The sequence below is a fragment of the Dufourea novaeangliae genome, unplaced genomic scaffold, assembly GCF_001272555.1.
Source record: "Dufourea novaeangliae isolate 0120121106 unplaced genomic scaffold, ASM127255v1 scaffold376, whole genome shotgun sequence".
Lineage (NCBI taxonomy): Eukaryota > Metazoa > Arthropoda > Insecta > Hymenoptera > Halictidae > Dufourea > Dufourea novaeangliae.
In genome coordinates, this window is record NW_015374274.1 from 569,783 (window position 1) to 585,542 (window position 15,760).

The window sequence follows — 15,760 nt, forward strand, 5'->3', positions numbered from 1 at the left end:
AGTGAAAATGTTTTTTACGATTGAAATGGATTTTACGATTTGAAAGGAGCTCCTTAAAAGGACATAATATTTTTAAACGTTATAAATTTTATGAAGTCCAAAACTTACTGTACTATTATATTGTTGCGGAATTTTCTTGCATTTTATTACATGTGAAAAAAGAATTGTTATTTATATTATGGCAATAGTAAAAAAATGTACAGTATAATTCGGAATGCGATTTTTTTTATGAATCTGACCTTTTATTTAATACATTTTTAGAATTAGAACTTCAGCGACAATCTAGTATTAATCTATTAACGAAACTAACAATAAGAGCTTTGTTAGTCCAGAATTAACAATAAGAGGATAACTCGATCGTTTCACGCCAAACAAAATTCGAATCGTAGAAATAATTTCTGTCGCATATTTTTCAACCAATGTATACTCATGAATAGACTGCGGATTTTATGCATTTATAGCCTATAAAAAATACAATAAAGGAGAAAACTTTTATCAGATCCAGTAAGTTTTCTAGTTTATTCTCAACACAGTATGATATTTCAGAAAAGAAAGAAATTTATACATTTGCTCTTCTCTGCATGAATTGCTTTAGAAAATATTATTTTGCCTAAAAATCCGCAGTCTACTCATGACATTGAATTATGGAAATTCATAGTGGGATTTTTCTAACATTAGAAACCGTTCAGAGCAGTCAGAATCATTCTAATAAATACTTTACAATATCTTATAAATATTTCAGTAATTGTTAAACTGACTTTACACTAGAACTATCAAAGTAGTCAAAATGACTGGTCTGTAATTTCTCATAACGAATCTTCATTTTACAATTTAAATATGTATGTATTCGTACATCTATTTTTGTTATAACTGGTAAAAATAGCTGAGACTTATTCCTTGGTAATTCTACTGTTAAATAAGTTATCTGTCACGATTAAATATTTAATTTATTTTGCATTATATCTACATTTTAATAACATGGAATCCTTTTTAAACAAGTGCTGAGGCTCGAACCATATAATTATATTGATAGTTACGTCCATATACAGAATTCAATTGAAGGAAGTAACCTCAGTAATCAGTAACAAAAATAGAACATTTAATTAATTGATTAATATTTTTGTGAAAACGTATCATCATTTCCATTCTGGTAGGAACTGGTGTACATTAGTCATCCTTAACCATCGTTCGTTTTAGTGTGAATACGACATCTATACGTAATATTTAACATTCTTAGCAAATAACACGGATCAAGTATTCCTCTTTTTTTTACGATGTTTTTATCTAGGAAGTGTTCGATGCCAGCAAGCTCAGCAAGCGTATGATGATTTATACATATAATTAAGAGCATAATGGAGGTCGTTATATGGTGGCAAAGCTAGGTTGTCTCTAGTTAACGGTCTACCTGTGCTCACCTTCAGACCGCAAAAGGCCCCGTTTCTTTTCGAGCGTAATTAACTCGTGTCTCCGATACGCTTGAAATTTTTTGGGACATTTTCGGAGAGTAGAAACAATCGAAATCACAGAACAACTCGTTCGGCGACGATTTTTCCACGGCCTCTGTTGTACTGTCGAAATTGTAATTCACATTAATGGACTTAACAATCGAATTCTAAATAGTGTGTAGCGATTCTGCTTTGCCAAACAAATTATTTTTCATAACTGTTTATCGAGATGTGAAATTGTACTGCTTTTAAATTCAAGTTTATGTTTAGTTAGATCGAGATATTTGTTTATAATAAATTTACTGTAGTAAGAAATCGACTTCAGCTGATATTTGTAAAGTCTAAGTTTGGAAATTTCTCATATAAACTACAATTACCTTCAAAGAAAATGACTTAACAGTAAATATATATGGTTAATAATATCTTCGAAATATTATTGAGATACTTTTGAGACGGTTTGGAAAAAGTTCTTTAAAGAAAAATTAAGAATTTAGTTTCTAAGAACAGGGTATCAAATCGTCTTTATTAGTATCATTTCTGAGATTCTTTCACACAATTTTATTTAAATTGTTAAGCTAAAATTTCAGAAATATTTTTACTTTTACCAATATTTCAAATTCATACGTTAGTACGTTACTAAAACACGAGCTAAGATCCCACTGTCATACATCATTGGTTTTATAGAATGTCAAGTTCATGGCTCACTAAATTTGTTAGATATTAACGGTACAGGACATCAGTATACATAATAGATTATTTCAAAGTACATCAATATCAAGGAATGTTATTAATTTTGTAAATCTCAGTTCATAAGAACTTATACAGACAAATGGCTAGAAATCTTCTCACATGGAATTTCAATTTAACATATCGATATTCATAAACATTCTATCTTCTATAGAATTTTCGTTGTTACATATATGAACACTGACGATTTTAAAGTACTACTAACAAAGATATTTAAAGGCAGAAATTTCAATGGCACAGAACTCGACGTTACAAAGAGGCAATTTCGAAGGGAATGTTAATTTCAAAATTCAACTATTATACTATGAGCTTCTACTTTCGACGATTTTAGAGGCTGGTCACAGATGTCCCAGCTTTGTATATCTCGATAGTAGAGACACGGTTCCACACGAAATGCTGTAAACGCTCGAAGAAAGAATTCACACGAAGATAAATTCAATGAAAACAGCGATAACGTTCACGTTCACCGTTGCACTAGAGTCTAGAGGAACTAGCTTGGTCGATCATTTTATCGCAAATCATCGTAGCGTTGTAAAAGCGGTGGGGACCGGCTGCAGCGATATGTGATAAAACGTAATTCCGCTGTCAGTGTGTTACACGTTATGGGTGAAGGTTACAGAGATTGTGTCAGCTGGCTGATAAGTAGTACCAAAAATTGCGTGAAAATGTGGCCACTTAGCGAATCGCGGATTGAACTAGAGGACTAATCGCACGATTCAATATACGAATACTTTTGACAGAATTTATGCAACAGTTTACCATATTGAATATTATTAAATATTATTGGATTGGTGTAGCGTTTCGAGTACAGTGTCCTTCTTAACCTTTTACTGGACGAAGAAAAAATTGTTTGATTTGGCGAACAGGTATCATTTTCCAGGTGTGGATTGAATGTATTTGCTGCATAAGTTGCTAGTCGGTTTTTTTATTGTTTTCTGTGAAAAATACCGACGGATTGTATGAACAAGCACGAAGTCCATTTTCAGTACGTTCTACCGAAGTTGTAAAAACAAATACGCTATTACGACTACACAGTTTTATAGTATCTACCCAATTAGTTAGACTTTGCTCTATCAAATAATTATTCCTTTAGATCGCTAGGCATATTCCAAATCTTTTAGCCAATACAATCGAAGTTGTATATAACTGGTATATTGAAATAAATGGAAAAATTGACAGTAATTGTAAAAAAAGTAATAAATATGAATATAAGATAAATTAAAAATTCTGATTGTAACCTTGTCCTTAAAACGCTACGAAGTTTCTGAAAATTTCAGTACATTACAAATTCTGCGAAATGTCAACACGAAATGTCTAATTGAGGGTATCATAACAAAAACGATCCTTGTCAATTTATCCAACGAACCCTTTCTTGTGAGAAATAAGCTTTGACAAAGGTCGGTTTTGAAGAGTCGCTCAATTTTCTTTTCAGAATAAATCAGAGCATAGGTCATTTTTGATATTATAGGTTTTACCATGGTGTGGGCTTGCTTCTGGCTACTAGAATCTGTTGTTAGCACAAAAACTGAAATAGTTGACAAGGGTCGTTTTTGTTATGAGCCCCTCAATTGAACATCGAAGGTTCTAGACATAAATTCATGGAATATGGATAATCTATGAATACATGTGTGTACCAGCGTATGGCAGGTGTTCCTTCTGTTTAGATACTTCCAGTTCCATTAAAAATTGGGCGTTTCAATGAACTGTAAATAAGTGGTGGATTAGGGAAATTTAATATAAAATCACTTAATATGTTGACTGCATCGATGTTTACCGGCGACCGGAGACATTATTAAATTATATGGAAAATATAATTTGCACTAGAGTAGTGATTCAAATAATACGTGTAGGAGTCAAATATGTAAACAAATATAGTTTATCACGATATTGTTCCAATAATAAAAATGGAGGCAGTCAACATGTCAACGATCGGTATTTGACAATCTTGGTACTTATTTCATTCATAGACTACCTTTATACATAAAAAAAACTACAGTTAAAATTTGTTATTCTGTAGTTAAATACTTAATACAAGAAAATGTAATGGGTTTGAATAGTCCTAGTCGCTGACGCCTGTAGAACTGTCAATGTGGCGATGGATAATATGTTAAAACCACTTATGAGAACAAAGTTATTTATGTGTATTTAATCGGTTGATTAAAAGAACGCTATCACCATTTTAATTTTAAAAATTAACTAGAACTTATGTGCTGCCACTGTTATTGAATTTCCGATTTCCCACTCTTCTTTTTCCTCAGATTTCCCCGCAACGCGTTTAGTTGATTGCATAAAGTTATTCGACTCATTCGCATATTTTTATTGAAACTTTCAATTCCAATGATACCTTGTGAAAGTACTGATATTTGCATGGTTAATTGGTGCCGGTGGTTGTGTTCGATAGACGATGCGAAATGCAAATTAACGATAGCTCTGACATACTTATACAAAATTTGATTTGCATGTCGTTTCAGAAACGTCGACAGAACATGATACAATTAATTAATTTTCATTCTTATAAAAAAAAACTGTGTTAAATCGCGGCATACAAGATGGAGAAGTTTTTTTACTGTCACTTCGGGTTAGATAAAATATTCGATGAATTTTCTTATTATTAGTCAATATAAATTTGAATGAATTCTACACACTTTTTCCGACGAGGTACGAGTAAATGTGTTCCTTCCATTATTATGAAAATTTGAATATTTTTCGAATTTTTAAACTAATTCTCTGAAGACATTCGTACTTCTATATGTATAGTCTTTCCTAGAAACCGAAATGTTGTAAAGTTTTAGAATAGTTTTCGAGAGTGAAAACTATTCTTTCCAACGTTAAACGCGCCTAAGAAAATTAATCGAATTACACACTGTCTGATTCATTGTGTTACTTAATTTTAATCCGAATATACCCAGGATTCTGCTACAAGGACATCTTACAGGTACCAGTATTTTATTGTTCTTCAAGTTGTTTACTAAAAATTACTTGAAAATTACTTAAAAACACTCTAAGAATGGAGATAATTGCTTATGACATATGGCAAAGGATATTAAATACAATAATGTTATGAAGAAAAAAGTATACTTTCCAAAAAAAAATTTGGGCATGTTAAGATTAAGTTGATATCAAATATAGTCCGTTCCACGAATTCCTTTGATGTAACATTATGCAAACGTGGATCGTTTTATTTAAATACAGAACGCTACACTATATTAATGAAACTGAAAATTTTAACAGCACAGTAATTTCTTAAACACTTTATAATGAAGAAAATTTCTAATACAAACAATCTAGTTAACATAAATATTTGTAGAGTCAGTTATTTACTTTACACTGGAATACTGCGTGATCTTTTTGAAATCCTGGGTCAAAACAGACCCAGACACCGCCGTGTAAAGGTTAATTGATCAAACCGTCCCGTTAGATGAATTCCTCTGATCCAATGTTATGCAAAAGTGGATTGTTTTATTCGAATGCCGGATGGAGCATAGAACAATCGTAATAAGTGTCACACGCGTGATACGTTTAGCAACTATAATTATCATAAGCATTGTTATAATGCACTGAAAGAAATGCCTGCTGGTTTGTAGCGGCTGTTCCGAACAATGCGACGTCTCAGTTTGTTGGACAACGGTTCCCGGAACAGATTCCGTTTTTACGAGACCAACAATGTGAAAGATTCGAGTAAAAAGTTTATTGTTGCAATACTGGGATAATTACTTCCCGTTTCATTCGTTAACGAAACTGCTGGAAAAAAGAAAGGACCATGAATGAATGTTTATAAATCCGTGAATTTTTCTTTATGAATAAATTTATACACAATCATTCAGGAAGTTTCCGTACGCCGTGTTCGATGTTCTTTCATCCTGTAAGATTTCTAAGATTCCAAATATCAACGATCAAATTTCTTGTTAGGTATTTTTGTGTAGTAATACCATATAACTGTTACGTATTTTTATTCTGCTAGTAGTTTTAATTATTTACGGCTGATAATAAAGTACGATATAATTATTCAATTTTGTTTCGGATAAATTTTTCTGTACGCATACACAATTATTGTACCATATTTTTACTTATTCGGATTAGACGGTAATTCAGGTTCACAGGTTTTTATTATTACTTTCTAAGAATCTTTATGTCCCTATGAATTTCTATGAATTATCTATTTCCTTTATGTACAAAATAAAAGGATACGTTATGGATTTTATGCATTTCTAGCGGTGGAGAATGCGTAGAATAGAACAAAATAAACATTTAATAAGAATTTTATTTTGAACGTTTTAAAGTTTCCAATATGAAGTTTAAATACAATTCAATTCCCGCTGCTTTGAACAAAAAAAATCAACGTCAGAGAGAAGTGCACAAAACAAACTAATTTTATAGGATCTAATTACTCGTTACTTAAACATGCACTGCAATAAAAATTCTTGTATAGTATTGACACAGTTTTTCTTATATTTCTGTTCAAATAATACTCGTTATGAAGGGAATAAATTTATGATTAATTTTCTATTCCAGAAGTTAATTTAAAAAAAGTTGAATTTGCTGAAAATAAGATCCATAATCCATTAATAATAAACAGTCGGTAAAATAAGTTCGCGTGCTAATATTCTATGAAATTCGGTCATTTGTTGCTTTACTTACATGTTCTCTTGGTTCGACTTCACGCATTCCATGACGATCGACGAAATCACATTACCGACCACTTCGTGTAAAACACGCAGAATTAGTTCGTCCATTTATGTCTCTGATTTACGTAGGTTTCGAGTAACAGAATTCGATCGGTACGCGTGTAATACATGAAAATAATGATGAAATGGAACGCTGTTACCTGCCGTGAATTTGTTTCCTTTCTGAAGGTTAATCTTGTTTCTCCTTGTTCAAGTACAAAGCGCGAAGTTTATTATTTTAAACCAAACATTAGCAAAGACTTTCAAAACAAAGTTCGATTATAAGTTGTGTTCTATTTTTTTTTGTGGTTTCATTTCATATACAGTAATTAGACAATATATAATACTTATAATATAGAGAAACATCAGGATTTGATTTTTTTCAGTGATTGATTAACTTATACTGCATAAATAATAATTGATGGAAACATTTTTTTTATTTATGGTCTCGTTAGCTGCTAAACAACATTTGCTAAGAAATGATGTATTACGAGATTTTAGTTTTCTGTCAAAGTCGAAATACGCATTTGCTTTTGCACCTCCATTTTAACGAACAATAATTTTAAGATTATTGTCCTGCATTATTTTTTATTTTATGGCGTTCAGCAATTCAATTTTAGAAAATTTGTCAAATGTGCACCTAATATTCTTGAGAAAGGAATTGTGTTTATCAATCGTTGTTAGCAAAGTGTTTTATCTTCCGTGCAATGAAAAGTTTCATAGGCTTTAAAAATTTATAGAATTTGTATGTGGATACAATATAGAACAATATAGCAACTACCATGAAATTTTAATAAAGTCAACATTTTATTTTTAACTTCTTTGAAGATGATAAATGATTATAATTTATCATAATTTTAATTAATTGTGATTAACATCTTAATTTTCATTAAAATATTGAATTCTTAAATACATTAATACTCGTTTGTATAATGCAACTAGAATAATCAAAATTTGTCTGTTCATAGTTGGCTTATAAAATAATATATATCGTTTTCAAAAATTTAACATTATTGAAAATTTTGTTTCAAACGCTATTGCTATTGTATCAAAATTGTCGCGAGCTAGTTTCAGTCAGTAGAATGAATAATTGCACTCACGAGCATGAAGCTGATCACTTGAACGTTTGCAAAAGAGAAAATTTGTAAAACGTGTCTTCCGAGGAAGATAAACTTTTTAGGCTGTAACACTCTTATCGCTGATGATTATAGAGGTCGTAGGACCCACGAGGCTGTAACGAGAATTGCAGAGTAATTAAGTTCGCGGCTCTTTAAAACAAGCCATCGTAAATACACAAGCGACTGTGCATGTAGCAACAACTGTGACTATAACAATCCGACAGTTGGTATTTCATGTGCTTACGTGTTCTACTTTTCGTGTAAACATTAACACTGCTCGTATTGTTATGTACAAAGTTACCGATGTGACATGTTTCATGTCGAAAACTTTATTCTCTGTAGAATGACAGAGGAACTTAAGAACTCTTTCGAAACGAAAACTACGTATTGTTGGCGAACACTTGAATATTATTTAAATTCGTGCTGTAAATTTATCATTAATTTATTCCAATCTTTATCAATAATTTTAGAGCGGTATGCAGTGGTCAAGTTCAAGTGATGATTATTGAATATGAAAAACGAGTTCGTCGAAATATTTCAGGTTGATTTTTATTGTAATGGCTTGCAAATAATTGATGAAATTGATAGCTATTATTTTGTTCTGGACGACATGTACAGTGTCTTGATTAGTATTCCACATAATTTTCTAATTAATATTCGATGTCCCGGTACGCTGGCATCTTGTGAAAGTTACAAATGTGTTTCTAAATACGTCTAGACTATTTCTGAAACATAACGTTCTAATCGATTTAATGTTGTCAATTAATAAAATACTATTGTCAATGTTAATAGATTCATAACTGAGAACTCAACAGACAAAAGTTTCTTCTGTCAAGATTTTTGCTTATATTGAAATTTTCGTACGTGTGAGTTAACTATAGATCTTTACGCAAGATTACAATCTCAAATTAATTGACACGCCTGCAATTAACACAAGAATGTATTACTTTTATTAGCTGTTTAATGAGGTTTAAAAGAAAGTCATAGTTCTATTAGTCTTCATTACTTCATATTAGGATTTATCAAAATGGCGACTTAATTTTTTTATACACGAAGAGAAATCTTATCGAGATTACTACTTTATCATAAGGTGTAGGTACTCGTAAATGAAATATCACTATTTCAGTTTAAAATTAAAACTTCATACTGCATTTTACCAATATCATTTTTTCATCTTCTTCAGATAGAAACAACGTATTTTAGAAAATACAAGTCAAACTGATGAAATTGGAATTAAAAAGTATTTCAAACTGCTAAATTATTCTGATGTAAATATTCATTGAATTTTGCATAATTGCTGAACAATTCAGTTTTTTCCAATGTTCTGAATGATGATCAAACCTTAATAATATTTAATAAAATTTCGAAATATTTTAGAAATATTTTTCTTAAAAGCAACACACGTAAAATATACACGTTTGCTAATCGAATTGCTAATATAACGGTGAATGCTAGACAACAACACTTTACAAACGTACGTAGGTACATCACAAACCGTTATCGCAGAATAACTGAATATTTTATAAGCAAACTGGATTTCAAATATTTATAGACCGTACAGATACATAAAAGAAGCAAAGTTAAAATATTTATTCCATCTATATTCAATTTAACGATTGTGCACGATTCAAACGACTATTAGATTATTGCATTCTGAATAGAATTGATCTGATATTGAAACGAAATTAAGAAAGTTCATTTACCTAAAACTAGATCACAATAATGTGTAAACAACTGCTATGAAATACAGTGCTATTGTAATATCCTAAAAATAAGCATAGTAATGAAGTTCTTAATACATACATTAAGTAACACATAAACTGAAGTAAGACGAATGAAATATAGAAGAGCAAGAATCACCGAGTAACGAACTTTCTTATTAAACACGATCATATAGCATATAACACATATAACTGAAAAAAATCACCTCTACGCGATACTTTCGTTTGTTAATATTATAATATTTTATACTCTTAATATGTACATCCCAATGTAGCAAGAATCATATCAATACATTCGTCTGCGGACGTTAGTAAGGCAATCGTTTGAAATCTCGTGGCAATAAACGCGTTCAATGTTAACATATTCACTTCGCGTGATTTCCGTTCCAATAGTATTAGAATACCAACACAACAATTAAGATTCGATGAAAATATTAAGTCCACAATTTCACTGATTGCAATCACTTCTCGAACAAACGTTAACCAAGTAAACCGTGCATTCTCTGTTTATATATCGCATGTAATAAATATAAAAATGTGCAAAACACATTGGAATACAAATTTCAGTAGTAATTAATCAAGTTTATACTATCTACCCTATACTATTTACCCTACTAAACACTTTTCCTTGGTGTTTTTTCAAACAATATAACGTCAGGCGTAAACACACACAGTTTGTCTCGTCGACCAACGCGAATATGTCTTATGTGAAGAAAAGCACACTTTTCGAAACCAAATATCAATAAAAAAAAAAGTGTAAAAAATATAAAAGCACTTACTTTTTCAGCCACTTGAACATTGGAATAAAGCAATTTCGGTAGAAATGAATAAAGTTTACAATTTCAAACAATTTACACTACCAAACACTTATCCTTGGTATTAATCTATTTAATCAGTTTTCAAACCATAGGACGTCAGAAAGGACACTTTTCGAAGCGAAAATAAACGTGGAAAAAAATGTAGAAAAATAAAGAAGCACTCACTTTCTAAGCCACTTCAACATTGCAATAAAGCAATTTCAGTAGAAACTAATAAAATTTACAAATTCACATAATTTACACTAGCAGGCACTTATCCTTGGTATTGATCTATTTAATCAGTTTTCAAACCACAGGACGTCAGAAAGGACACTTTGCGAAGCCAAAATAAACATGGAAAAAAGTGTAGAAAAAATAAAGAAGCATTTACTTTCTCAGCCACTTGAACATTGAAATAAAGCAATTTCCGTAGAAACTAATAAAATTTACAATTTCACATAATTTACACTAGCAGGCACTTATCTTTGGTATGGATCTATTTACTCAGTTTTCAAACCACGGGACGTCAGAAAGGACACTTTGCGAAGCCAAAATTAACATGGAAAGAAGTGTAGAAAAAATAAAGAAGCATTTACTTTCTAAGCCACTTGAACATTGAAATAAAGCAATTTCCGTAGAAACTAATAAAATTTACAATTTCACATAATTTACACTAGCAGGCACTTATCTTTGGTATTGATCTATTTAATCAGTTTTGAAACCATAGAGCGTCAGAAAGGACACTTTGCAAAGCCAAAATAATTATGGAAAAAAGCGTAGAAAAAATAAAGAAGCACTTACTTTCTAAGCCACTTGAACATTCCCATCATGCCCATCGCGCACGTGGCGCATCGGCCGATCGCACGTAGATAAGACTCGGCTAGCTGACAGGTGAGCACCGTGACGCCGGCGAGCAACGAAACCGCGAACCTGCTGGGTGACGGGCGCGGATTGTGCCGTTCCGCTTCCTTTCCGCGACTGACTACGAGCTGACGAGCGCCGGTACCGGCTCGACACTTCCTTCTGACACTTCTGACAACACAACTGACCGGCCGCCACCGCCGTCTCGCGTTCGCCCCGACTCCTATCCCTTGCACAAACGCCGCCCCACTACCGATATCCTGGACGAATCTTCTTCCGTGTCCTCGTGGGTTGTTCCTTTCGATCATTTCACCGGGGAAAAAAAACAATGTTAGGTTTCGCGTCAGGGTTGTTGAAATTCCTAGTCCCCGTCTAACGAACAATGGGAACCACCCCAGGGTCGAGGGGATTCAACGGAATTTGTAAAATTTGTTAGTAGAACTGTTATTTTTGAAAATGGTATGAGTCCAATTTTGAAACAAGAATGAGTTAAAATTCTGCAGAGGTACACCGAGGTCACCAGTACATAGATCTAGAGACACTTATCTATTAAAGATATATGAAAAAAAGACTTATACGTATATTGAATATTGTAACTAAGAAATGTTACATGTATTCTATGTACAGGGTGAACCACGAATCGTGATCAGTAGAGATTACTCTGTTATTAGCAGTCCGATCGAAAATGTTTCTATCTGGTATAGCATGGTTTCAAGAGAGCTTTAACGTGATTATAGCAAATTTTGTGTCAATTCTTTTTTTTCGTGATTATTCAAGGTCACCTTCAATTTTTTGCAAAGACACCTATAATTTTTTTACGTCTAACACATGTTATGTTATTATACTTACCGAATTCGTACTGAAATCCTCTAACAGATAGGCGTAAAAAAATTATAGGTATATTTGCAAAAAATTGAAGGTGACCTTGAAAAATCATGAAAAAGAAGAGTTGACAAACAATTTGCTATAATCACGTTGAAGCTCTCTTGAAACCATGCTATATGTGATAAAAATGTTTTCGATCGGACTGCTAATAACAGAGTAATCTCTACTGACCACGATTCGTGGTTCACCTTGTACATGTATGTAAGAATTTTGAGATTATTAGGAAGCTTGTTGAACGTCTTTATTGCAAATATTGTACTGCTCTTACAACTAAAAATAGTCTTATTTATCTTTGGTAATATTATATCTTAATTCCTAATAATACTATCTGATTGCACATGTTCCTTATTAAGATTTTTTAAATGATAAATTAGAGCTTCTAAAGAAAAAGATTGTTTAAATGATAAAGGTAAATTGAGACTATCTAACTTTTTCATGAATGACTGATTTCATGTTTATAATAAGAAAGTCAATAGAGTACGATATTCTCCTGAATTGGTCAAACTAAGTTTGACTGTTAAATAGAGATGCATAAATGTTTTTTTTAACTGGTACAAGTCCATTTGTAACAACGACTCAATTTATTTAACACATTTTATGAAGCAGAATTCGTAAAATATGAGTAAAAGTTAATAATATTAACTATCTTTACGATTATAAAATGGCAGTTGTATTAATTTAACAAATATGTAAACGAAATTTGTTCATTAACAATGTTACAGAAGAGTGTATAACCGATGTGAATTGGAAGTTATTTAGGAAAAAGAGAAATGTAAAAAAGAAAAGCGGAAGATGTTTATGACTCAATCTAATAGATTATGAATAAAATGAGTTCCTTTATTTACCTGTCTTTATAGAAAATAAAAATCTTAAATTAATAACGAAAATAATAATTGTAAAATAAATGAAATATTTTGTAAAATAAAAATAATAAATTGTACAGAAACTAAAACTTTAATAACAATAAAAGGCGTCAAAATGACATTAAAAGTCTTCATACCTTCCATTTAATTAAAACTATCTCCACATGTATTAATTTTTGCTGGTCTTTCTTTCCTTTAAAATCATTATCCTTTTGCATTTCGAACAATAATTCTTGTCATTGACAACTTTCCTCATCTGTGAATAATCTATTACTGCTTTTTCCTTACCTATACCTCATGATTATAAAAAGAATTCAGTTTTAGGAATCCAACAAAAAGAATTATATTTATAGTACAAAATATAGACCACGAATATAATATATTTCATTGAGTTAAAAATAAAACAATAATTCAAAGTATGTCTAAAAAAACACATGCATCATTTAATGTCTATTAGTAATTCTAGTCTTTATCGAACTGCATTATTAGAGATAAACTTGGTAACGTGTTTGCTATGTCTTATTAATTCGATCGGAATAACGGTTCCGACACAACAGAAATAATTAACCATTGATTGGCTGATTTTTCGACTGCAAACACCGGTATAATTAGAAGATGAATAAAAATTATATGGAACGACTTATTTCGCAATAGACAAAAATATACTGTAACTTATACTGTTATATTTTAATAGAATTATATTGAGGAATCTTCAAATGCATGTACCAAAAATGAAGTAGTATGTATCGGAAGATATAGTTAACACGTTAAGCGCCGTGTCGTTCATCGATGATTGACGCCATGAAATGTAACAAGTTACAATTACACTTTGATATTTCAAAATAAAAAAGATAAAATCATGAAAAAAGTGGAATATGTAGCCTAATTTTTAATAATATTAATAAATACAGTACAAAGATGCAATAGTTATTTTAATGGAGTTTGTTGATACATGTCAAGCGGGATGAGATTTTCAATTGAAAATATCACAAAATGTTACTCTCGTAGTCCAACTTCTAGCATTTTTCCTTCCAAATTGTTTCCTATTGTCATCGTAATGTTTCTTGTAAAATTCCGGGGTGCAGATACTCGTCCACCTTTTTGTGTAATTAGTGACGTGACTTTTGACGTTTGCTCGTATTAACATTAATGATATTACAAGTGACGAATTAACTCGCTTCACTGATCAACAGGTTAAATTCTTCTTAAATTGTGAATATGATAATTTATAATGATAATACGCTTACCAGTGGTATAATTCTTCTAGATCCGTCATTTCCTCGAGTCTCCCTTTTAATGTAAAATCGCTATCGAATAAGGAAAGTACCAACGAATCGTATTTTCAGTTTTTCCCGGTTATTACATTGGGAATTCGTCAACAATAAACAATAAAATAAAATAACTTAAAGATAAATTATAACGAGTGATACAATTTTGATGTTTCTTTCCTGTCACGAATTTGTAAAACATAACACACAGGTCACATTTGTTTGTACTCTCAAATGATCGTCATAACGATAAAATCGATCGCAAGTTAATAATACTTAATCTCGTTTAGTTTATGACCCTCGCGTATATTTGGTACTATCGCCATGAAAATTTAAATTGTTTTCAAAAGTCTACACAGAAACCGTGCAATGTAGCGCCAAACGAACGAACTTCTGAAACCCTTGTCAATGGCAAAGTCTGACGTAGTTACGGTGCGTGCTATTTTGTCAACAACTTTTGACTTTAGTCAGTTTCTGCGGTTTTGCCCCATCGAAATATTTACATCTTTTTTTTTAAACCGTCGGCATTTTCTTCGTAAAACTTAATTTTCTCTTTTGGAAGTCAAGTACTATATAGATGCTTTTGTTAATACTTATAAATTTGTGAGAATGTTTTGTTTATATTCGACATTCTGCTTACATAATATGAAGTAAACTTTCTTTTAATTTTTGTCGAGTCGGCAGATCGATTTGATGCCTTAAAATTTATTGTCAGAATAAATAATGTATTTACGTCACTGTATTTTTCGATACAGGATAATGAAATATTTTTCTCCTTTTGTGTATATACCTACACCAACAAAATTTGTACATATCTACATGTGAGTAAGATATAAGAAATGTGTAACGTTGTGATAGCGTGGATCACTTGTATGTACATATATTGTTAACAATAATTTAAACTTTTTTATAACTTTTTTTGTGGTTAGTTCTGTAGCTGTAGAATATGGCGGGGAAGGTGATGTGATGACAAAAAGATCGACAAAGCAAGTATATTGGCAAGGTTGCTTATATTTGATGCTATCGAAAGAGTCACTTTCGAATTTCAAAAACGATCGACCTTACAATTAGTATTATAGTAAACTGATTGATCGAGAAAATATCTTTTTTCTAAGGCTACATGCAGAAATTTTTACATCAAAAACTTTGTTTCATCATTGTTTTCAAACTCCTACTCATCAGTTTTTACAAAAGCATTATTATTATCAATGTGTATTCTATTGTTTTTGATAATGTTAATATTATACTTATTATTCAAATGTCCTATACGCTAAGTCCTCAATCTTCAACTGTGTTCAAGAACGTGCTAATTGAATTCTAACAGTAAGTTTTTGTCTAATTCATAAACCTTATTTTCATTTACATACATTCAAATCGCCTCAATTGCCGAA

At 31.3% G+C, this 15,760-nt stretch overlaps 1 protein-coding gene across 1 annotated transcript in view; it reads right to left on the bottom strand.

The window, feature by feature from the left end:
* The window catches only part of LOC107192737, a 36,416-nt gene extending 21,870 nt beyond the window's left edge, over nt 1–14,546 (bottom strand). The window contains exons 1-2 of the mRNA XM_015582062.1: nt 14,349–14,546; nt 11,294–11,650 (exon numbers count right to left, since the gene is read on the bottom strand). Of these exons, the coding sequence (XP_015437548.1) occupies nt 11,294–11,650; nt 14,349–14,377 (386 nt within the window). The 5' untranslated portion in view covers nt 14,378–14,546. The remainder of the gene's footprint in view (nt 1–11,293; nt 11,651–14,348) is intronic.
* Nucleotides 14,547–15,760: the final 1,214 nt, after the last annotated feature.